Raw genomic sequence first — 16,756 nt, 5'->3', positions numbered from 1 at the left:
ACCCCGGGAGTATCCTAGCATAAGCCAAGCTCAGCTCAGGGCATTCTAGCGCATCTCCCCCGCAATCCATTCCTAATCTTGCTTTGATACAGTGACGTCTTGTTCTGTGGGGGGGGGGGGGGGCACGGGACCATGTCTGGCTTCGCAATCATTGACCAAAAAAAGTCTGTCAATCTCATTCTTCATTCTTCATGCCACGACCCTTTTGTCTCTCCCTGTGACTTTTTGCCTCGCGACGCCTAGACTATCACCATCAGCGATTACCCCCTAACGAATCGATTTTTCTTCATTTTAACGAATGCGATAATATCACGATTCGATTTATATTGATCACCCAAACGGTATCGCTACGAGCTGGGGTCAGCGCTGCACTCTGCCACCTTTCGCCCAGGGTTCAACCTCCATCATGACTCCGCCAACTGCGAATCTGAACCTTGACGTTGAGGCGATCTCGGGCATTTGCGGGTATGTCTCTAATTCTGACATTCTTTAAAGACGTCACATACTAAATTCTCCAAAGTTCTATTTCTATTGCCTGCTGGGGTATGTCGCTATGACTGGTCTCAGCCTCGGAACAACACTAATCGCAAATAAATAGTTGTCGTGTTCTCTCCTCAAATCATTCAAAATTTCCAGCGCAGCAGTGCTGATGCCCTCTCGATCCAATTCATCATTGTCTGGCTCCTTGGCGATGTTTTCAACATTCTGGGTGCCGTCCTTCAGGGCGTTCTACCGACCATGGTACGCTTCACGCTCAGCATTTATCAACCCGTTTTGAGGACCGAAAACTAAGACAATTGCTTCTATAGATCATCCTCGCCATCTATTACACGATCGCTGATATCGTCCTCCTGGGCCAGTGCTTCTACTATCGTGGTTTTACATGGCGCGATGCCCCGACCCCTGCTGCGAAGCCGAACACCCCGGCCCCTGGTGAACCCAACGAGCGCACTGGTCTGATCGCTCACGATCGTCATGAGGAGCGCCGCGGCTCAGACTGGTCTGGCCTGTCACCGGCTGTTCCTCACATCGCCGAAGACGCTACTCCTCAAACCCCTACTATCCTTCAGACTGTGGTCTGGAACACCATCGTCGTCTTGATGGTCATCGCAGCTGGTGTCGTTGGCTGGTTCTTGGGTCAGAAGGCTTCTACTGGCGACAAGCATGGCGACAATAATGCTGGAGGCGAGGATAGCCTTCACTTCAGTCTTTCGGGTCAGATCTTTGGATATCTCTGCACCGTCGCATACATCGCTTCTCGTCTCCCTCAGCTCATCCTGAACTGGAGGCGCAAGACGACCGACGGACTGAGCATGCTCTTCTTCCTTTTTGCATGTCTCGGAAACATCACTTATGTCTTGTCCATCTTCGCCTACGAACCTAAGTGCAAGCACGATGAATGCCGCCCTGGTGAGGCCCGTCATATTTACGGCAAATACATCCTCGTCAACCTGAGCTGGCTCGCTGGCAGTCTCGTTACTCTGTTCCTCGACTTGGGTGTCTTTGCTCAGTACTTCATGTACAGCAAGCCAGAGAGCACTGCTACGCCCACTCGTCGACGAATCAACGACAACGTCACCGAGGAAGATGAGTACGATGACGATGAGAGTCTCAACGAGGACAACTGGGACCAGCGTCCTCTACTCCAGAGAGGCGACTCTGTCTACCACCCATGATCTAAATTCTATCTTTTGAAAGGCTCGCGCCTGATATGACAGTTTTTTGTTTTGCTTTTTATTTTCATTTGTTCTCATATCTCCCCTGACTGGTTGGGGCACATATAGGATCGAACAATGGCAGGCGTTTACTGTTGGATGAGAAGAGAGAGAAAAAAAAGGAAAAGGAAAAGGAAAAGGAAAAGGAATCAAAAATAAAAACTAGCATCAGGATTGGGTTGCTATCAGGATGGAGTTGGGAACATGCGAAGTTTATTCAGATTTTAGATCGACTCACCTCTCAGGGGTTAAGTTTGCTCATAACATGAAGATATAAGTCTACTTTGCATTCATAAAGTCGCCAGTATCTCAACACAAAACGAACTCCTTTTCCTAATGGAGTTTGAGGGCGAGGGGAAATATCGGCAAGTAGCGATGAAAAGTCAAAAAACATTATTATCATCGAACTTAGAGACTGCTCCGCGTTCCTTTATCGTTCCTTCTAATTTGTCTACATAAGCCGTATAGATTTTTAACTTTCAGTATTTGTAGATCAACCCAACATCCTCTACCAAGATATCATTCTCACAAAATGGTTCAATGACAGTTCAATGGCACATGAGCAACATCGGATATCCGCACCACCCGTTACACGAGATTAATATGGTCTACTTACTTCTCTTGGCGACTCTGCCTCTTCATTGCCGCTTCGGTGATAGTATTCTCACAAATCATATTGGGTTCTCACCATTAGTAGGTCCTCAAGGAACACATAGTCTATCATTTTATTGCTCATAAGTTCCACAGATCAGTGTTAACAGCAAGCTGCTACTCCTTTGAACTGTTTTTTTTTTTGGGTGACCAATATCGTTGAGGTCCCGGACTACCCTGCAGACTCGTGCTGGGTTTCCGTGGCATTCGCTTTCATGTGCAACCTCAACATCGATCATACTCCTGCGGTTTCAGCGACGTGTAGTTATGTATTCCGAATGATGAGGAACAAAAGAGTTGAGACGTTTTGGTGATTTGGTTCCTTGCGCACAAGAGGGTCTCTGCGAGCAAGCAAGGGGAGACAAGAAAACTTAGGACCTCTTGTTTAAGTGATATAAATACCCAGGTAAATTTAGTATCAAGAGAGAAGTAAATTTAGTATAGATTTAGGAAATCTTTATAAACTTATTTTTAGTACCTAAGTTTAGGGTAAGATATTTCCTTGCTCCTTGAGGGCAGGATGCTGTCAATTGTACAGGAGGAGTCTCAGTCCTGCTGTTCGACAGCATTATTATTGGCATTACGTAGTTTTGCATCCGTAGATATGCAGTGGATTGCTTGACCTTCCCGGTTGACCATTGAAAAGGGATCTCATGTGAGAAGCCGAGATTTGCTTTGGCGTTTACTGGGTATATCGGTGATACTAAACCCAAGAGTTGATAGAGAACTCTAAAGCCCACGATACAGCCAAACAAAAGGTTTTCGACCCGCCAAAAGAGTCCATTTGAAGCTCCACCCTCTGAAATTTTATGTAACCCCTCGGACAAAAATCCTTGCAGTGCCAGCAGTGGCACGCACCGATACTTCGGCCACGTTCGGGTTAGCGTGATCACTCAAGAAAAGTTGGCAGTATAAAAAGCCAATCCTCTCCCATTCTTTCAATTCTTTTTCCTTTTCTCTTCACATCAGTTCGGTAGAACTTCACCGTCATGTGAATTTTTACTTTATGGCGGCTCCGCGAAAGCGGCTTGCTGAGAGTCAGATTTGTCGATATCTGGTTTTCCGTTCCCGGCCTCCTATAGCAACGTGATCGCTCTTCCTAATCAGCCATGAACGTCATCAGAGGTTCTTGACTGTGGGGTGATCTCGACATGCCATCGAATTCCTAAATCTTTAATATCGTAAGCTCGTAGACTGCGCGTGCGCGTGCGGACTGCCTACTCGTTGAGCTAGCCTCAGAATGAAGCCGTACCGCTCGTGCATCTCCTGTGCGGAAAATTTCAGTGCCTGCTGAGAGAAACACCGTAATCGCCGTTCTCCGCTAGTGATCATGACTGCAGAATCTGTTGTCTCGAGAAACTCAGAAAGCGGCTGGACAACCAAAAGTTTGCTGCAAACTTTTCAGTGGCTACGAGCAGGCAAATTTGCAGTGCAATTCAACGCACCGCACGATTTCTCATGATACAGGCTAGACTGCATATTTAAAGAGTCATGACATGCAAACTCTGAGCACAGCGTTGCTATTTGCTCGTACCAAATTTGCGTCAACCAGATTTTCGAGTATAGCAAGTCGTTGTATTGTCTCAGATTATGTTGCAGTGCGTCACGACGGCGCACAGGTTTATAAACAGATGTCTACAGTAACACCGATAGAGAATACCTCATCAATAAACATCACTAAACATTTTACCTCGCTGTAATGTCTCCCCGTCGTCAGTAACCTCCGGGTTTCAAGGCCGTGATAGCACGTGACAGAGAGAATCTGGAGGAATCTCGATGGGCGAACGGGCAGAAGTGGAGCCAAAAAAAATCTAAACCGGAGGAAGCCTTCAGATTTGCCCGAGATTCGGACAAGACTCTCATTGACGTGCGACTTTTGTCAAGGCCGATTAATCCACCCGAATCTACATCTCGCCCACCCTCTCCTCGTCTCCTCGCCCGTCATCGCCCATAATGTCTTCTCTCTGGAACGCTTTCACCAGCGGCAATAAGCCCGCCCACCAGCAGCAACAGTCGCAGTCTCAGTCGCACCAACAACCCACGACACAAGAACCCGCGCATTACGCCTACGACCCCACGGAAGGTCAGGGCGTCGAGTCTTTTCTTCAGAGCTCTGCCTTTGCCGACCCCTCGCAATTACATCCCCTCGCCGGCCTCAACAGAGATACACTTGAATATATTTCCCTCGAGGATTCAGCCCTGTCCGAGTTGCCTGGTGGCCAATCAGTCCTGCCCTCGCGAGGCTTCACAGACGACTTGTGCTACGGTACTGGAATCACATACCTTGCTGGTCTGGGAATTGGAGGTGCTTGGGGTCTGCAGGAGGGTCTCAGAAGGTCGGCCGGTCAGCCTCCCAAGCTTCGATTGAACGCTGTTCTCAACTCGGTTACTCGACGAGGACCTTTCCTGGGTAACTCGCTGGGTGTCGTCGCTATTATCTACAACTGCATCAACTCATTGATTGGATCTGTCCGCGGAAAGCATGATGCCGGAAACACTGTCCTCGCTGGTGCGCTGAGTGGTATGCTCTTCAAGAGCACCCGTGGACTTCGACCCATGGCCATCTCTGGTGGTATTGTGGCTTCCGTCGCTGGTGCTTGGGCTGTAAGTGCTACTCCATGTTTCATACTCTGTTCAGCTGCTAATTGCTTTCAAGATTGTGCGACGATCTTTCTTCCCTATCCCAGAGCCCGCTCCTGCGGTCTCTGACGAGCTTACTCTGTAATACCATTATGATACACCTATTCACCGTTGTCGTCAATTGATCGACTCGTTATAATCGTGCCTTAGTGGGCACGCGGCACCGACGAAAAAATGAACGAAGAGAGGCGAGCTGGAGGATGAAGTACGGGAAGAGAAGGGATTCCCCGTTGTATATGATATGGGCGAGACTAGGAGTTTGGTAGCATATGGATTGTAACGGACATCTCCCCTCCCATGGGCAAGTGTACATTACATGAGGTTCGGTCAGCGAGCATTAGACGATTGTGATAGGGGCTGGGCGTCTGGTCATTAATGATTAAAATGTTTGAATAGTACTGTAAGTTAAGTTCAGTTAGCCAATGGATGTTCATGGCAGCCTATGCTTTGATCCATGGAATCAGTGCCCCCCTGACAGTGTTAGCACTGGCCGAGATCGGTTGCTTAAGAGTCTACACAAGGAAGAGGCACCTACCACTTCACCATTTGTTTACCACAAACACACGTTCACAGCAAAAGATTCTACCGCATCCCCAACTTTCCATCTTCATCCGCATCACATAAGCTGAGATGGCTTGACCTTTCCCACGTCACACGCCACTCAACATGGAATCACACGATTTTGGCAACGGCCAAGGGGCATTCCAGATCTATCTAGATGCTGTCGAAGAGCATACTCGCGACGATCGTCCATCTCCAGCGCTGACCGACGACCCCTTCACTGCTACTGACAATCCCCAGGACGGCACAAATGCGGCTTCATCAAGCAAGGCACCCAAGCAGCCCCGGAAAGCACGAACCTCCAAACAAGGCATCGCGGATGCGAGCCTGAGGGAGTTCAAAGAGACCATGATACAGTACCGCCTTGATCACTGGAGAGCAAGGGCTCAGATCGTCCATGTCAAAGGTCAAATTAATCTGACAGCTTTCTGGAGCCCACCATGGGCTGGCTTCGAGGTTGCGGACAGAGGGATGAACATGTTTGATGGTTTCGACCGAATGTGGTTTGTACCCTTCGACATAATGACACCTCTACCTGCAGAAAAGCAGGAGATAGCAGATAACCTCCAGAGACGACGCCTTGAACTGGAAGCTGCGTACCTCACCAAGGTCGAGAGAGACAAGAGCTTTCTAACAAAACTGCAGCACTTAATTGAAGAAGAGGTTAAAGAGACATGCCAGAAGCTGTGGGAGCCCAACGCTTACGACCCAGGCCGGGAGCCAGCAAGATGGGATGACGTGCGAGCACGCTTTCAACTCACTCATTTGGTCACTATGATAGCCCAAACTCGCCTGGCTGTTGGCAAAGAACAACTACCAGGTTACTACCAGGTCAAAGTCCTCGACTTAAGGGTCGACGGTAAGATTACTTACCAGTGTGTCAATCTACCCAGCGATGTCAGCATGAAGGGAATGCTTTCGCGAATGAAAACCAAGTTTCCTCCTGACAGTGAACAGAGTCAACATACTATCAACGTCTTCAAACATAAACTCGAGGCTGGTTGGAATCACGGAGATGAAGCACAGCGAAAGAAAGCCCAAGGCTTACTTCGCCAGCTGCATGACTTGGTGCTGGTAGAGAAACCTGAAAGTGAGAGATATTCATGGGTTTTCAAATTGAGAAGCAACTCCCATTTCTATATTCCCGCCGGCAAGTTACCAGACCGTCTTCATACGTGGACACAGTTGAAGGAAACAACCTACCAAGAGCTACTCCAAGGAGTGCGAGCAAAGAAACACCCGGTTTTTATTCGAGTGAGTATCATTAGCGCCCTTTATTGACCATTGCTAACATTGTGTGGAATAGCCCTGGAAGATTCGACTTCGCCGGTGGTGGCCTGAAGTAGATGATCTTGTGAGCCAAGCTGAAGTTGTCTTTGGCGGGGCCGGACTGTCATCTCTGCAGCTTGATATTGTAGATGAACTCCTCGCCAGCCGAACCCAGGAAGAAGTACAGCGAGCAGCGAAAACCAAACAAGCGCTAGATGAGGCGAAGCTTGCGATTATGGAGAACGATTGTCCGAGTAGGAACAACAATGATGACGAGTTTGGCCCTTTTTGACAACGATTCATGGGATGAAAAGGGATGGATCTTGCTTGCTTATGGATGAGTTGCTATCGTGACGATGAATTGTTTACAAATGAAGTGAGAGGATGAAATAGCGCAGTGGACGTGTGATTTTATGTACACATGTGCATTCAGTATAAGCAAACCCTTTGATTAGTTTAGCAAGTCCACACAAGTGAACAAATAAGTCTATTGTAAGAGAATACGCGCCTTGTCTCCTTAGCCACTCGTTCTTTATAAATCCTGTTGTACCTGGCTCTTCTCTTGCAGTACAGGCGCCCGCCCACGAGCCAACCCCACCCCTTCCTATCTACTGGGATCTTTTCTGATACGATACGTACCCCCAAACTCCGACGCAACCGGGCCACACTATTGCTCGAAAGCCCCAGCCTCTCATCACAGCTTTCTACGCCAGCGACTCCTAATAAATCTCCACTCCCAATATATTCATCCATGGACATGGACCAAATGCGAAGACCCTTATGACAATTTGCATAGAGCCCCTAAGCAGTCTGTCTGGGTCCATGATGGGCAGAACTGGGAGCTTCAGAAAGTGGTGAGCAGACTTATTTCCTTGCCTTTCATCAATTTCGTCAATTCCATTATCGTGGTCCTTTACCCTATTAAACACCCCTCAATGTTGCGGGCCACCTGGCCCCGAGCCTGCGTCTGGACTGCCAGTGACAACCAACTGGAGGGCAAAGTCACCACAAAACATGCCATTGAAGGATATCGAAACATAAACAAAACCAAACTCAACACGCTGGGTGTTTTGTTTGTGCTGTATTGTCGCCTTGAGCGCTGTTTGTGCCCTGTACGCATGAGAGGTATATCTTCTCGAAGTGACTCTACTATCTGAGAGCTTCTTCTTTCCTTCTTTCCCTTCTTCGGAGAAGGTATCGCGAGATCCTGAGGCTTCTGATTCACGACCCCTGAAAGTGGATTTATTTTCCGATCTCAATTGTCCGAGTTAGGAAGCAAAGAAGCGATAATGGCCTCGGCAGGTGCCGGCGCCTTCAAGTCTCCAAAAATCCCTCGACGACCAAAGACCCCCGAGACTCGTCAAGTGCACTTTGGCTCTCAGACTAAGCCTGATACTTCTGCTTCTGCATCTACATCTGCATCTGCCGCCTTCAACGAGGGCATCACGGGCTACACCACTGCTAATTCCCCCAGCGGCGGCTTCAGTGCTGGTATCAACGGTGTTACAGCTCCTAGCACTGCTCGAGCTACGACAACCACTGCTGCTACCCGAGCAACCACTTCTGCTCCGGAGGAGAAGGGCAGCAATCAACCTACGAACTTCCCTGCGCTTGGCTTAGGCCCTAACGCACAGCCTCAGTGGCATATCAGTGCCGACCCGACTCAGAGCCTCGCGCAACAAGTGCCAACTGGTTTCGTCTCGCCTACCCCTCAGCAGCACCAATTTCTCTCCCCTCAATTTCATCCTGCTCCCTTCATCAACGCAGGGCAAAACCAACTCACCCCATCTCCAATCACCTACATCGGAATCGGACCTCAGTCTCCCGCTGTCAACACCGCAAACATGGGTGACTATCAGAACACTGCGCCTCCTGTTCATGGCATGAACTTTCAGCCGCCTGTTCCTGACACTACCTTTGGTCCTATGCAGCACGTTTATGTGCCTCGCTTTGACAATGGTCTCGCTGGTGTCCCAGTCGGGGGCTATGCCGGGTGTTCAAGTTTGTGCACCCTCTTTTTCTTACGTTGCCCCTACTGCCCCTCTCTTGTCTCCTGTCCCAATGACGACTCCCGCATGCACTACAGTTGTAGTGCCGAAGACATTCTATTTGAATGGCTATACGTATTATGCAAGTTCACTTTGCTGATTTATCATTGCGTTTTGGCTTCGACGTGGAGTCGGCCTGAATCAAGTGGTTCAGTGCACCTCCGCGACTTCAGTGACTCGGCGGCGGTCTACCCTTTTCTTTCACTCGTTCCTCAAAATCTCACCACAACTATTAGCAAATGCTGACAAGTTCTATAGCAGCCCGCCGTCGGTGGTATGGCTCCCCAGCCTACCGTTCAAGGCAGCTACGTTGTCCAGCAGCAGCCCTACTACTACCAGCAGCCGAACATGGGCCAACAGCCAGTCCTCATTGCTAGCCACCAGCCTCAGCAGTTCATGCCGCAGGTCCAGCAAGTCGCAGGCGTCCCCTCGGTCGGTGTTGCTGGTGGAGCTGCTGTGCCCGGCACGGTCCCCGTCTTTGCAGGTAATGTCCCTGGTGGTCAACATGTCCCTGATGTCACTGGTGTTGGTCGTACCGCTGGCGAGGAGCAGCTCCGTCAGATTCAGTTTGCGCATGCGAACAAGATGTACGAGCCTCAGGACTTCAAGCCAGCTGACGATGACCCCTCCCGTTTCTACTATGTTCGTGAAGTTGACGGGAACTGGACTCAGCGCAACCGATTTACCATTGATCACATGGGTGACTCCCGCTGGTATGTGACCGATGAGGGTTGGTTTTACGCCGTCCGACTACCCAACTAAGCGACGCCGCCAGTAAGCTAAACTCCCTTTGCCTCATCTCCCGGTCATGGGCTGATAATCTATAGACATACCACGAAACACACAAGAATGATTCATTAGGAAATTGTTTAACGCAAGCTGTAATATATCTCCCCACATTGAGTCGAAGTTGTACGAATAATTATGCAGTTGGCTCCGCCCCCGATCGAGAATTTGAGTTGACCTGTCACCATGTCTTCCATGTAAGTAGTATCGAGACAATATGGCAACACAAGCTGACTTTTGAAAGGCATGATATCGCTTCTCGTTCTTTGTTCGACTTTTCGACTTATAATGAGCCCATGCTCAGTTATGCGATTGAGACTGTATCGATGAATAAGACGTCTCACGGATAAGGACATGGGCCGTTTTGAGATTGCGCAAGGAAACACTACCTACCGAATGCAGACAGGAAATTGCTTCGTATCATTCCTCTGAAGATATTCACTGCTACGGTTAATTGAAATTGTATAAAATGGTCTCGTTGTGATTGATCTGCGTGAAAGAAAGAAGATAGCATCACATGTAGTTGATTTAATGTGGTGCAAGTTACTAATGCAAGTCATGGATGCATGTGGGGTAACTTATACTGTTCTGACAGTTTCGTACATCCTCGGTAATTGCATCATCGGTCCAAGGTTTATCAGATCATTCGTGTTAACTAGGTACATCCATTGATACGCTCATTTCATTTAAGATCTGAGAAGCCACTATCAAATCTCAAAAGATAAGCCCTTTTAAGATCATCCGAGCTTATTGCCTCACCTTGTTAGGTCTATACCCCGCCAAGAGGTAAGAAAGAGCTATCTTGATTATGATCCATGAGAATACTTTTGTGATCTTAGCATGAGCTTTGAAGACTTTCTGACGAGTTCCTAGAGTCTGAAGTTTTCTTAGTACCAATAGACCTGCGCAGCCTTTAAGATACACCATCATGCTTCTCATCGGTCTTACGGGTTCAATTGCCACAGGCAAGACGACAGTGTCGTCAATGCTCTCATCACAACCCTACAACCTCCCGATCATAGATGCAGACATTCTAGCGCGCAAGGTTGTGGAGCCGGGAACTCGTGGGTATGAAGCGATTGTGAAGCATTTTGGGCCTACGACACCCGAACTTCTGGTGCAACCATCAGAGAAGATGCCAGAGGATGGACCAGACGGCAAAGGCAGACCACTCAACAGACCGGCATTGGGGAGACGAGTGTTTGGCGATTCAGAGGAGCGAAAGAAGGACAGAGCAGTTCTCAACCGAATCGTTCATCCGGCCGTCCGATGGGAGATGTTCAAGTCCGTTGTTGGGTGTTACTTCAGAGGTCATTGGGCTGTGGTTCTGGATATCCCACTCCTTTTCGAAAGTGGCCTCGATCGATTCTGCGGCGTCACAGCTGTAGTCGCAGTCCACGACCCGGCAGTCCAGATGCAGCGTCTGCGTGCGCGTGATCCTCACCTCAGCGCAGAGGATGCTGAGAACAGAGTGCGCAGCCAAACAGATGTACGAGAAAAAGCCCGGCGATGTGAAGAACGAGGAGAAGGCAAAGGGATTGTGCTCTGGAACGATGGGTCACGAGAAGAGTTGAAGGGGCAGCTGGATAAGGCTATCAAGGATCTGAGAAAGGCAAGTCCCGATTGGTGGTCATGGTTATTGCTTGGATGCCCTCCTCTGGCAGTTGCTGTCGCGACCTGGAGGTTCTGGCAGAATCTTATTATTAATGAGAGATGGGAGGAGATGAAGCTGAATGCGAGGCTGTGATGGTGAGTTATAGGGGGAGTTTGATTGCTTTTAGTGGTTGGAGGGTGGATAATACAGGTAAATATATACACAAGAAGGAAGGAGCCCCAACTCAAGCTCGTTCCTGCCTCTTTTCTCAACCACGAACCAACCCTTTTCATCTCAGCGCAGTTCATTTCTATTTTATTACATCTTTCCACCAAAACAAAACATAGTCCCTACATGCCCTCTTTGCATTTCTTTTTCTGATCTGTAGATTGCCAAACACTAGGGCCGTTACCACTTTCTCGCCTCGCCTTGACAGCTGCGCGCAGTTGACAACAACAAACCTTCGACTATCGCCCATACCGCCAGGGTGACCTCTTGCATCCAACCTTAAAGCAAACACATAAGCATCCCTTTCTTGACCCTTTGACCTTTCTGAAGACAAACTATCTTGACAATTTCTTTGGTACAGCAACCTTCTTTGGTGCGATGCCAAATCGCAAGATCAAACGCCCCTCGCATTTTTGCGAATGGGTAGTTGGAACAACAATCGAATCTGTTATCGGCGCTATCCCCCAGAACAAACCCCTTAAGAAACGAGACGTCGTACGTGTTCAGGTCACCACCGATGATGAGTCCGAAGAGGACACCGTCAAGATCACCTACCCGCGCACTGGACGCACCTATACACCTCCGCCTGCCAACGAAGCAAAGGCCGAGGCCAAGAAGGTCCGGTTTAACTTTGGCCAAAATGGCCCCATCAAATCTGCTATGAAGCACACCACTACCACAACTCCCATGGACTCCTCAGATGAGGCATCCGACTCCGGCCCAGAAACCGAGTCAGACTCGAGTCAGTCGGCCTACATATCAAGCTCTGATGCCACCGATTCTGATATTGAATACTCAATTGAGTGCGTGAAGCACAAAAGGCAGAAAAAGAAGAAGCACAGACAGACACAGACCGAAGAAGACATCGAGAGTGACTGGGACTCTGATCCAGAACCAACTTGTGACTGCCTGAGATGCCAGAAGGGCCGACAGATATTAAAAAGAGTAGGCCGGAAAAGGAGCAAGGAAATCACTCCACCAAGCCCCGAAACTTCTGAATCGGACGAAGAAGAATCCCCCAATACTAAACGACAGTCTGGTAAGAATAAGAGGAGGTGCCGAAAGAAAGCAAAACCAACAGAGCCTGACCCCAATACTTCTAACTCAGATTCAGAGTCCGAGATCCCAGCACCCAAGAAACGGAACCAAACCAAAAATCAAGGCAAGCAGAGAGGTGGAAAGAAAAAGCAAGCCGCGCCCCAGCCTCCTATGACCAAGAAGCAACGAAAAGCAATGAACAAAAAGGCTAAGCAGCAACAAGAGCAAGAGATTGAAGGTGAAACCTGTGACTCACCCAAGGAAGCAGAGGAGGAAACTGAACCAGAAGAGGAGCCCGAGAAACAGAACAAAGGCAAGCAGAAGAATAATAAGAAGCAGGATGAAAAACAAGCAAAACAGAAGAAACACGAACCAGAGAAAGCAACCCATAAAGACCCAGAGGCTGTCGAACAAACACCAACTGATGAAGCCCCCGAAGCTTCCAAAGACAAAGATCAAGGCAAGTTCAGAACTATGAAAGGAAAAGCAAAGGCACAGCCTAAACAAAAGGATGGAGTCAAGAAGGGCAATTATCCCGAAGGACTACCAGTTCCTCATATGCGTCGACCACAGCTTATCGAGCCCATCAGAGCTCAGGTCGTTCAGACAGAACGCGTGATCGAAACTCCACAAGACCCAGCACCTAACGCTTACTACGATGCAGAACACAATATCATGAGAGTCTACCAGGGTCCCGCCTACGGTAATCACCAAAACAATGCATTGTACCCAGAACGTGACGCCTTCACTTGCCCTCTGCCAATGGGTCAGCCTCATCCGATGCAGAACCCCTTCTACTATAACTTCAACAATACGCAGCAGTATCCCAACTATCCACAGATGCCGCCATTCCACCAAGGCTATGCAGGGATACCGCCACCAGAAGCATACTCACATGTTCCTATCACTCAAGGAATGGCCCCTCCTCCATGGTATGCCATGGGCCCTCCTCCGGGAGTCCCCCCCACTGGCTACTATGGACACAGGAGCCCTGAAACTAACAAAAACACCCCGGCTTCCAAAACGGAGAAGGACAAGGCCAGCCAGAACAATGTTGGACCTCCGGGAAGTCTTACTGTGAGTCATTATTAAAGAAACACACGGGCCGGACTGGATTTAACTCATCGACTCAGGGCCAGGACAATCCATACTATAAGAGAAAGTCACAAAACTACCCCTGTGGAAAGTGGCTTCTTCTTTTCTAACGACACCAGCTCAGCCTCCAGGTTCCGATAAGGCTGGGTCGAACGGGTCGAACGGCTGGAACAATGGATCAGGTGACAACAATGGCCCGAACGGTCAAGACGGTTGGGGCGCACCGACCCAGGACAACAACCAGAACGGTGATGGTTGGAATACGAGCAACAACCAGGCAGTTGACGATTGGAATAAGGCCACTCAGGATAGTAAGCCGGAGGAATGGGTAGTGTCACCACCAAGTGGCGAGCAAGATCAGAACCAAAACGGTTGGGGAGCTGGCTCGAACCATTCGAACAAGAGCAACGAGACTGTGAAAAGGAACGGAGATCATTGGGGTGACGACACGTTCCCAGGCGCCCGCGGCGACTGGAGCGAACAACCGACTATAAGCAGTGTTGGGCAAGGAGCTGACAACAACGTGGGCATCTGGGCTCCCACGGATGTGAATGGGAACGGGAACGGAAACCAAAAACCTCCTTCAGCGGAAGGAGAAGGTCGCGACAACATCATGCCTGGGACATGGGTTGACACCCCCGGCGTTACTATGCCAACTTGGGGAGATCCTACTGCAGCACGGGACACGAACGGCGAAGCCTCGAACTGGTAATAGAAATTGGAAACTTGCTACATGCGGTTATGAGAAAGATGTCTAGTTTAGCTAAGGGGGTATGGTATCCGCAAAATCACTGTACTACAAGATGCTATGACTAGATGCCTCCCAACCGAATCAATCAATCAATATTCAACCCGTGTAAATGAACACCTTCTGTGACTTTTGTCTTGTAACATTTGATGCGTTATAATGCCATGATGCAAACCAAACCGCCCTAGCTATCGTCGAGTCGTAATCGTCCTATTCGTGTCAGAAGTGGAATAACATCAACTCCGCGAACCGTCTTGTGCTTCGTACAACAACTGCACAGCAAAGCAGAAAAGCAAGAGCACGAATTGCAGAACCAAGCCGAGCGAGAGATAGTAGGGCAAGCATTGTCAATCAGAGGATTGTGCAGCCGTGGATGGACCTGAGCGGCCATGAATCAGCTTTGTCCTGGAATGGGAGACGTCGTTTTAGCCTGGGGGACGGACATGACGACGAGCATAAGCTCATTGAGGGGCAATGAATATCATAAAGGAGCTTGACAGGGCATGGGATGCATAAAAAATTGCGAAGTTATAGATTTCACTTACCATCTGGATGTCTCCCATTCCACAATCCACGTGCAGCATATCTTGAGTCGCTCGCGTACGCTGGATGTGCCCAGGAGTCGATATTTCTCAATGTCTTTGACCGGCAACATACTGGCAAACCACCATGGAAAGATGGCAGGGTCTTCTGGACAGTCGCCGTATATAGTCAACATGCGTTCTGTCAACCAGGGGACACTCTGTTGACGCATTCGAGCGACAAAAGATGAGGCGTAGTGCATAAGACTCTGTGTAGACATTGAGTCGATCTCGGTAACTGACGTTGGTATGTGTGGACTGGATGAATCAGACCGCGGTAATGGAGATGTCGGTGTTGGTTCAGTGGGTTCCTTGACAGTATCCATAGCCTGCATGGGTTGTTGTTGATCCTCAGTCTCTATCGGTGTTGCTTCAGCAGCCTCGGCAGCTTCTTCATCCTCGAGGCTAACATCGTCTATCCTTTCAGTCTTGCCGACGATGTATCCGTCAAGGTAACTGTGTTCGAGAACGCGGAAGCGTGACAGACCCACAGTCTCAATGAGACTCCGACCATCTGGGAAGAACTGGACATTGACAATGCGGAGAAGCGTGCCTAGCTCATGAAAGTTCGCATCACCAGCATGTTGGGGTCGTTTGGGTATGACCATACCGAAGGTATGGTCTCCTTCCAGTGCTCTCCGGATCATGAGTCTATACCTCGGCTCGAAAATGTGTAGGAATGTCGGCATTTGTGGGAATGACAATGTGCATACAAAGAGAGCGAGGTCATAGTCTTGCATCTGAGCTACACGCTCAGCGTCCAGAGCTTCCTTTCGAGCGTTGACTTCCTCCAGCCAGAATGTTTCGATGATGCGCTTAATAGTTTGATTGGAAGGCGATGAAGTTTGACTTAATAAGGGGCTGATAGCCAGTGGGCGACGACATATCGGGCAATACCGTGAATGGTCAAGAATGCGATGTAAACATGACCGACAGAAAGTGTGTCCGCAAGAGGTTGTAAGAGGATCGTAGAAGAGTGCGTAGCAGACCTGACAGTCCATCTCAGCGCGAGTGGCGTCTTGCGCTTTTCGAACGAGCCCTGTATCATCAGCATCAGGAGGTGGTGATGGCGTCGCCGATGTAATTTCGTCGTAGCATATATCGGCCTCATAAGACAGGTCACCCTCCTCCGCCAGGCGATAAGTGGCGATAACCTTTCCGCCGGGTATCACCTTTGTGTACGCTTCATCATCATCCCTCATGGAAGAAACACCTGCAGCAGCCCAAGGGTCAGGCCACATGACCTTCGTCGCCAGCTCGGTAGTCGAAGACTCATTCTTGAATCGTTCGATCTCTTCCCTCACGTGTTGTGCCGTCTTGTTGAGCACAACATCAACGGCGCAGTCGCCAATAGCATGTTCCTTATTGCAGTCCTCAAAAGGACATTTAAAGCCACGAAGTCGTTCTGGAGCGGCGGGATATGTTATGTTGGCGCGCATGTGTGTGCCTGGTAAACAGCGCCGGCACAGACTTTTACCGCAGGGGAGGCTGATAGGCTCATCTAGGGGCAGTGAGCAGATCTGACACTGGAAGAGCCGGACGAAATCGCGGGGGGCGACATCGCGATGGCGAGAAGTGTTGGCAGAAGACGACTGTGATTGTGTTACTTGTGTCGGCTGCCGGCCCGAGTCCGGAGGTTCGTGATCGGAATCGGTGGGCGGATCGGGGGTCCGCGACTGTCGAGGACCGGGACCGGAGGCGGAATCGGTCGCGGCAGCTTGCGACGTGCCTTCTGAGGACATGAACGTCTATAGATTGCGTGCGTATAGTACAATAAAGAAGATTGTAAAAGAAATAAGGGG

The 16,756-nt window shown here is 49.4% G+C and overlaps 9 protein-coding genes across 15 annotated transcripts; 7 read left to right on the top strand and 2 right to left on the bottom strand.

Moving 5' to 3' along the window:
• Nucleotides 1-136: 136 nt before the first annotated feature.
• On the top strand, nt 137-2,170 carry FOXG_09314 (uncharacterized protein). Of its 2 annotated transcripts, XM_018388404.1 has the most exons (4): nt 137-465; nt 521-543; nt 599-741; nt 810-2,170. In XM_018388404.1, the coding sequence occupies exons 1-4, from the start codon at nt 407-409 to the stop codon at nt 1,674-1,676; spliced, it is 1,092 nt and encodes a 363-aa protein (XP_018246466.1). In that variant the 5' UTR covers nt 137-406; the 3' UTR covers nt 1,677-2,170. The 2 variants fall into 2 exon arrangements, with proteins under 2 accessions (XP_018246466.1, XP_018246467.1); XM_018388405.1 differs by having other exon boundaries at nt 521-741.
• Nucleotides 2,171-4,319: 2,149 nt separating this feature from the next.
• On the top strand, nt 4,320-5,091 carry FOXG_09313 (uncharacterized protein; the record flags this gene model as incomplete). Its single annotated transcript, XM_018388403.1, has 2 exons — nt 4,320-4,970; nt 5,023-5,091. 2 exons carry the CDS (start codon nt 4,320-4,322, stop codon nt 5,089-5,091), a joined length of 720 nt encoding a protein of 239 aa, XP_018246465.1.
• A 581-nt stretch (nt 5,092-5,672) lies between these two features.
• FOXG_09312 (uncharacterized protein) lies at nt 5,673-7,128 on the top strand (the record flags this gene model as incomplete). Its single annotated transcript, XM_018388402.1, has 2 exons — nt 5,673-6,821; nt 6,874-7,128. 2 exons carry the CDS (start codon nt 5,673-5,675, stop codon nt 7,126-7,128), a joined length of 1,404 nt encoding a protein of 467 aa, XP_018246464.1.
• A 457-nt stretch (nt 7,129-7,585) lies between these two features.
• Nucleotides 7,586-10,213, bottom strand: FOXG_20026 (uncharacterized protein). 5 transcript variants are annotated; one of them, XM_018400300.1, is made up of 4 exons: nt 10,064-10,204; nt 9,906-9,988; nt 9,718-9,848; nt 7,586-9,642 (listed from the first exon to the last, which is right to left on the bottom strand). In XM_018400300.1, exon 4 carries the CDS (start codon nt 9,458-9,460, stop codon nt 9,137-9,139), a length of 324 nt encoding a protein of 107 aa, XP_018246461.1. In that variant the 5' UTR covers nt 9,461-9,642; nt 9,718-9,848; nt 9,906-9,988; nt 10,064-10,204; the 3' UTR covers nt 7,586-9,136. The 5 variants fall into 5 exon arrangements, with proteins under 5 accessions (XP_018246461.1, XP_018246460.1, XP_018246459.1 ...); XM_018400299.1 differs by having other exon boundaries at nt 9,718-9,988; nt 10,064-10,213; XM_018400298.1 differs by having other exon boundaries at nt 7,586-9,848.
• FOXG_17768 (uncharacterized protein) lies at nt 8,126-8,790 on the top strand (the record flags this gene model as incomplete). Its single annotated transcript, XM_018397756.1, has 2 exons — nt 8,126-8,684; nt 8,768-8,790. The coding sequence occupies 2 exons, from the start codon at nt 8,126-8,128 to the stop codon at nt 8,788-8,790; spliced, it is 582 nt and encodes a 193-aa protein (XP_018246463.1).
• On the top strand, nt 9,857-10,020 carry FOXG_20027 (uncharacterized protein; the record flags this gene model as incomplete). The annotated part of the gene is made up of 2 exons (XM_018400301.1): nt 9,857-9,867; nt 9,915-10,020. The coding sequence occupies 2 exons, from the start codon at nt 9,857-9,859 to the stop codon at nt 10,018-10,020; spliced, it is 117 nt and encodes a 38-aa protein (XP_018246462.1).
• Nucleotides 10,214-10,284: 71 nt separating the features above from the next.
• FOXG_09309 (dephospho-CoA kinase) lies at nt 10,285-11,619 on the top strand. Of its 2 annotated transcripts, none has more exons than XM_018388400.1 (2): nt 10,285-10,456; nt 10,544-11,619. In XM_018388400.1, the coding sequence occupies exon 2, from the start codon at nt 10,599-10,601 to the stop codon at nt 11,415-11,417; it is 819 nt and encodes a 272-aa protein (XP_018246455.1). In that variant the 5' UTR covers nt 10,285-10,456; nt 10,544-10,598; the 3' UTR covers nt 11,418-11,619. The 2 variants fall into 2 exon arrangements, with proteins under 2 accessions (XP_018246455.1, XP_018246456.1); XM_018388401.1 differs by having other exon boundaries at nt 10,302-10,456; nt 10,562-11,505.
• A 251-nt stretch (nt 11,620-11,870) lies between these two features.
• Nucleotides 11,871-13,735, top strand: FOXG_09308 (uncharacterized protein; the record flags this gene model as incomplete). Its single annotated transcript, XM_018388399.1, has 3 exons — nt 11,871-12,990; nt 13,195-13,607; nt 13,664-13,735. 3 exons carry the CDS (start codon nt 11,871-11,873, stop codon nt 13,733-13,735), a joined length of 1,605 nt encoding a protein of 534 aa, XP_018246454.1.
• A 1,179-nt stretch (nt 13,736-14,914) lies between these two features.
• Nucleotides 14,915-16,696, bottom strand: FOXG_09307 (uncharacterized protein; the record flags this gene model as incomplete). The annotated part of the gene is made up of 1 exon (XM_018388398.1): nt 14,915-16,696. One exon carries the CDS (start codon nt 16,694-16,696, stop codon nt 14,915-14,917), a length of 1,782 nt encoding a protein of 593 aa, XP_018246453.1.
• Between the last annotated feature and the right edge of the window lie 60 nt (nt 16,697-16,756).

The sequence above is a fragment of the Fusarium oxysporum genome, chromosome 9 (assembly GCF_000149955.1).
Source record: "Fusarium oxysporum f. sp. lycopersici 4287 chromosome 9, whole genome shotgun sequence".
Taxonomy (NCBI): Eukaryota; Fungi; Ascomycota; class Sordariomycetes; order Hypocreales; family Nectriaceae; genus Fusarium; species Fusarium oxysporum.
Note: the sequence above shows the minus strand (reverse complement) of the source record. Positions and strands in the feature narration are given on the sequence as shown.

Coding starts and splice junctions, on each gene's coding strand:
- FOXG_09314 (XM_018388404.1), top strand. CDS start 407: ATGACTCCGCCAACTGCGAATCTGAACCTTGACGTTGAGGCGATCTCG. Junction 544..598: donor TATTTCTATTGCCTGCTGGG/GTATGTCGCTAT, acceptor GCAAATAAATAG/TTGTCGTGTTCTCTCCTCAA. Junction 742..809: donor AGGGCGTTCTACCGACCATG/GTACGCTTCACG, acceptor TTGCTTCTATAG/ATCATCCTCGCCATCTATTA.
- FOXG_20026 (XM_018400296.1), bottom strand. CDS start 9,460: ATGCGCAAACTGAATCTGACGGAGCTGCTCCTCGCCAGCGGTACGACC.
- FOXG_09309 (XM_018388400.1), top strand. CDS start 10,599: ATGCTTCTCATCGGTCTTACGGGTTCAATTGCCACAGGCAAGACGACA.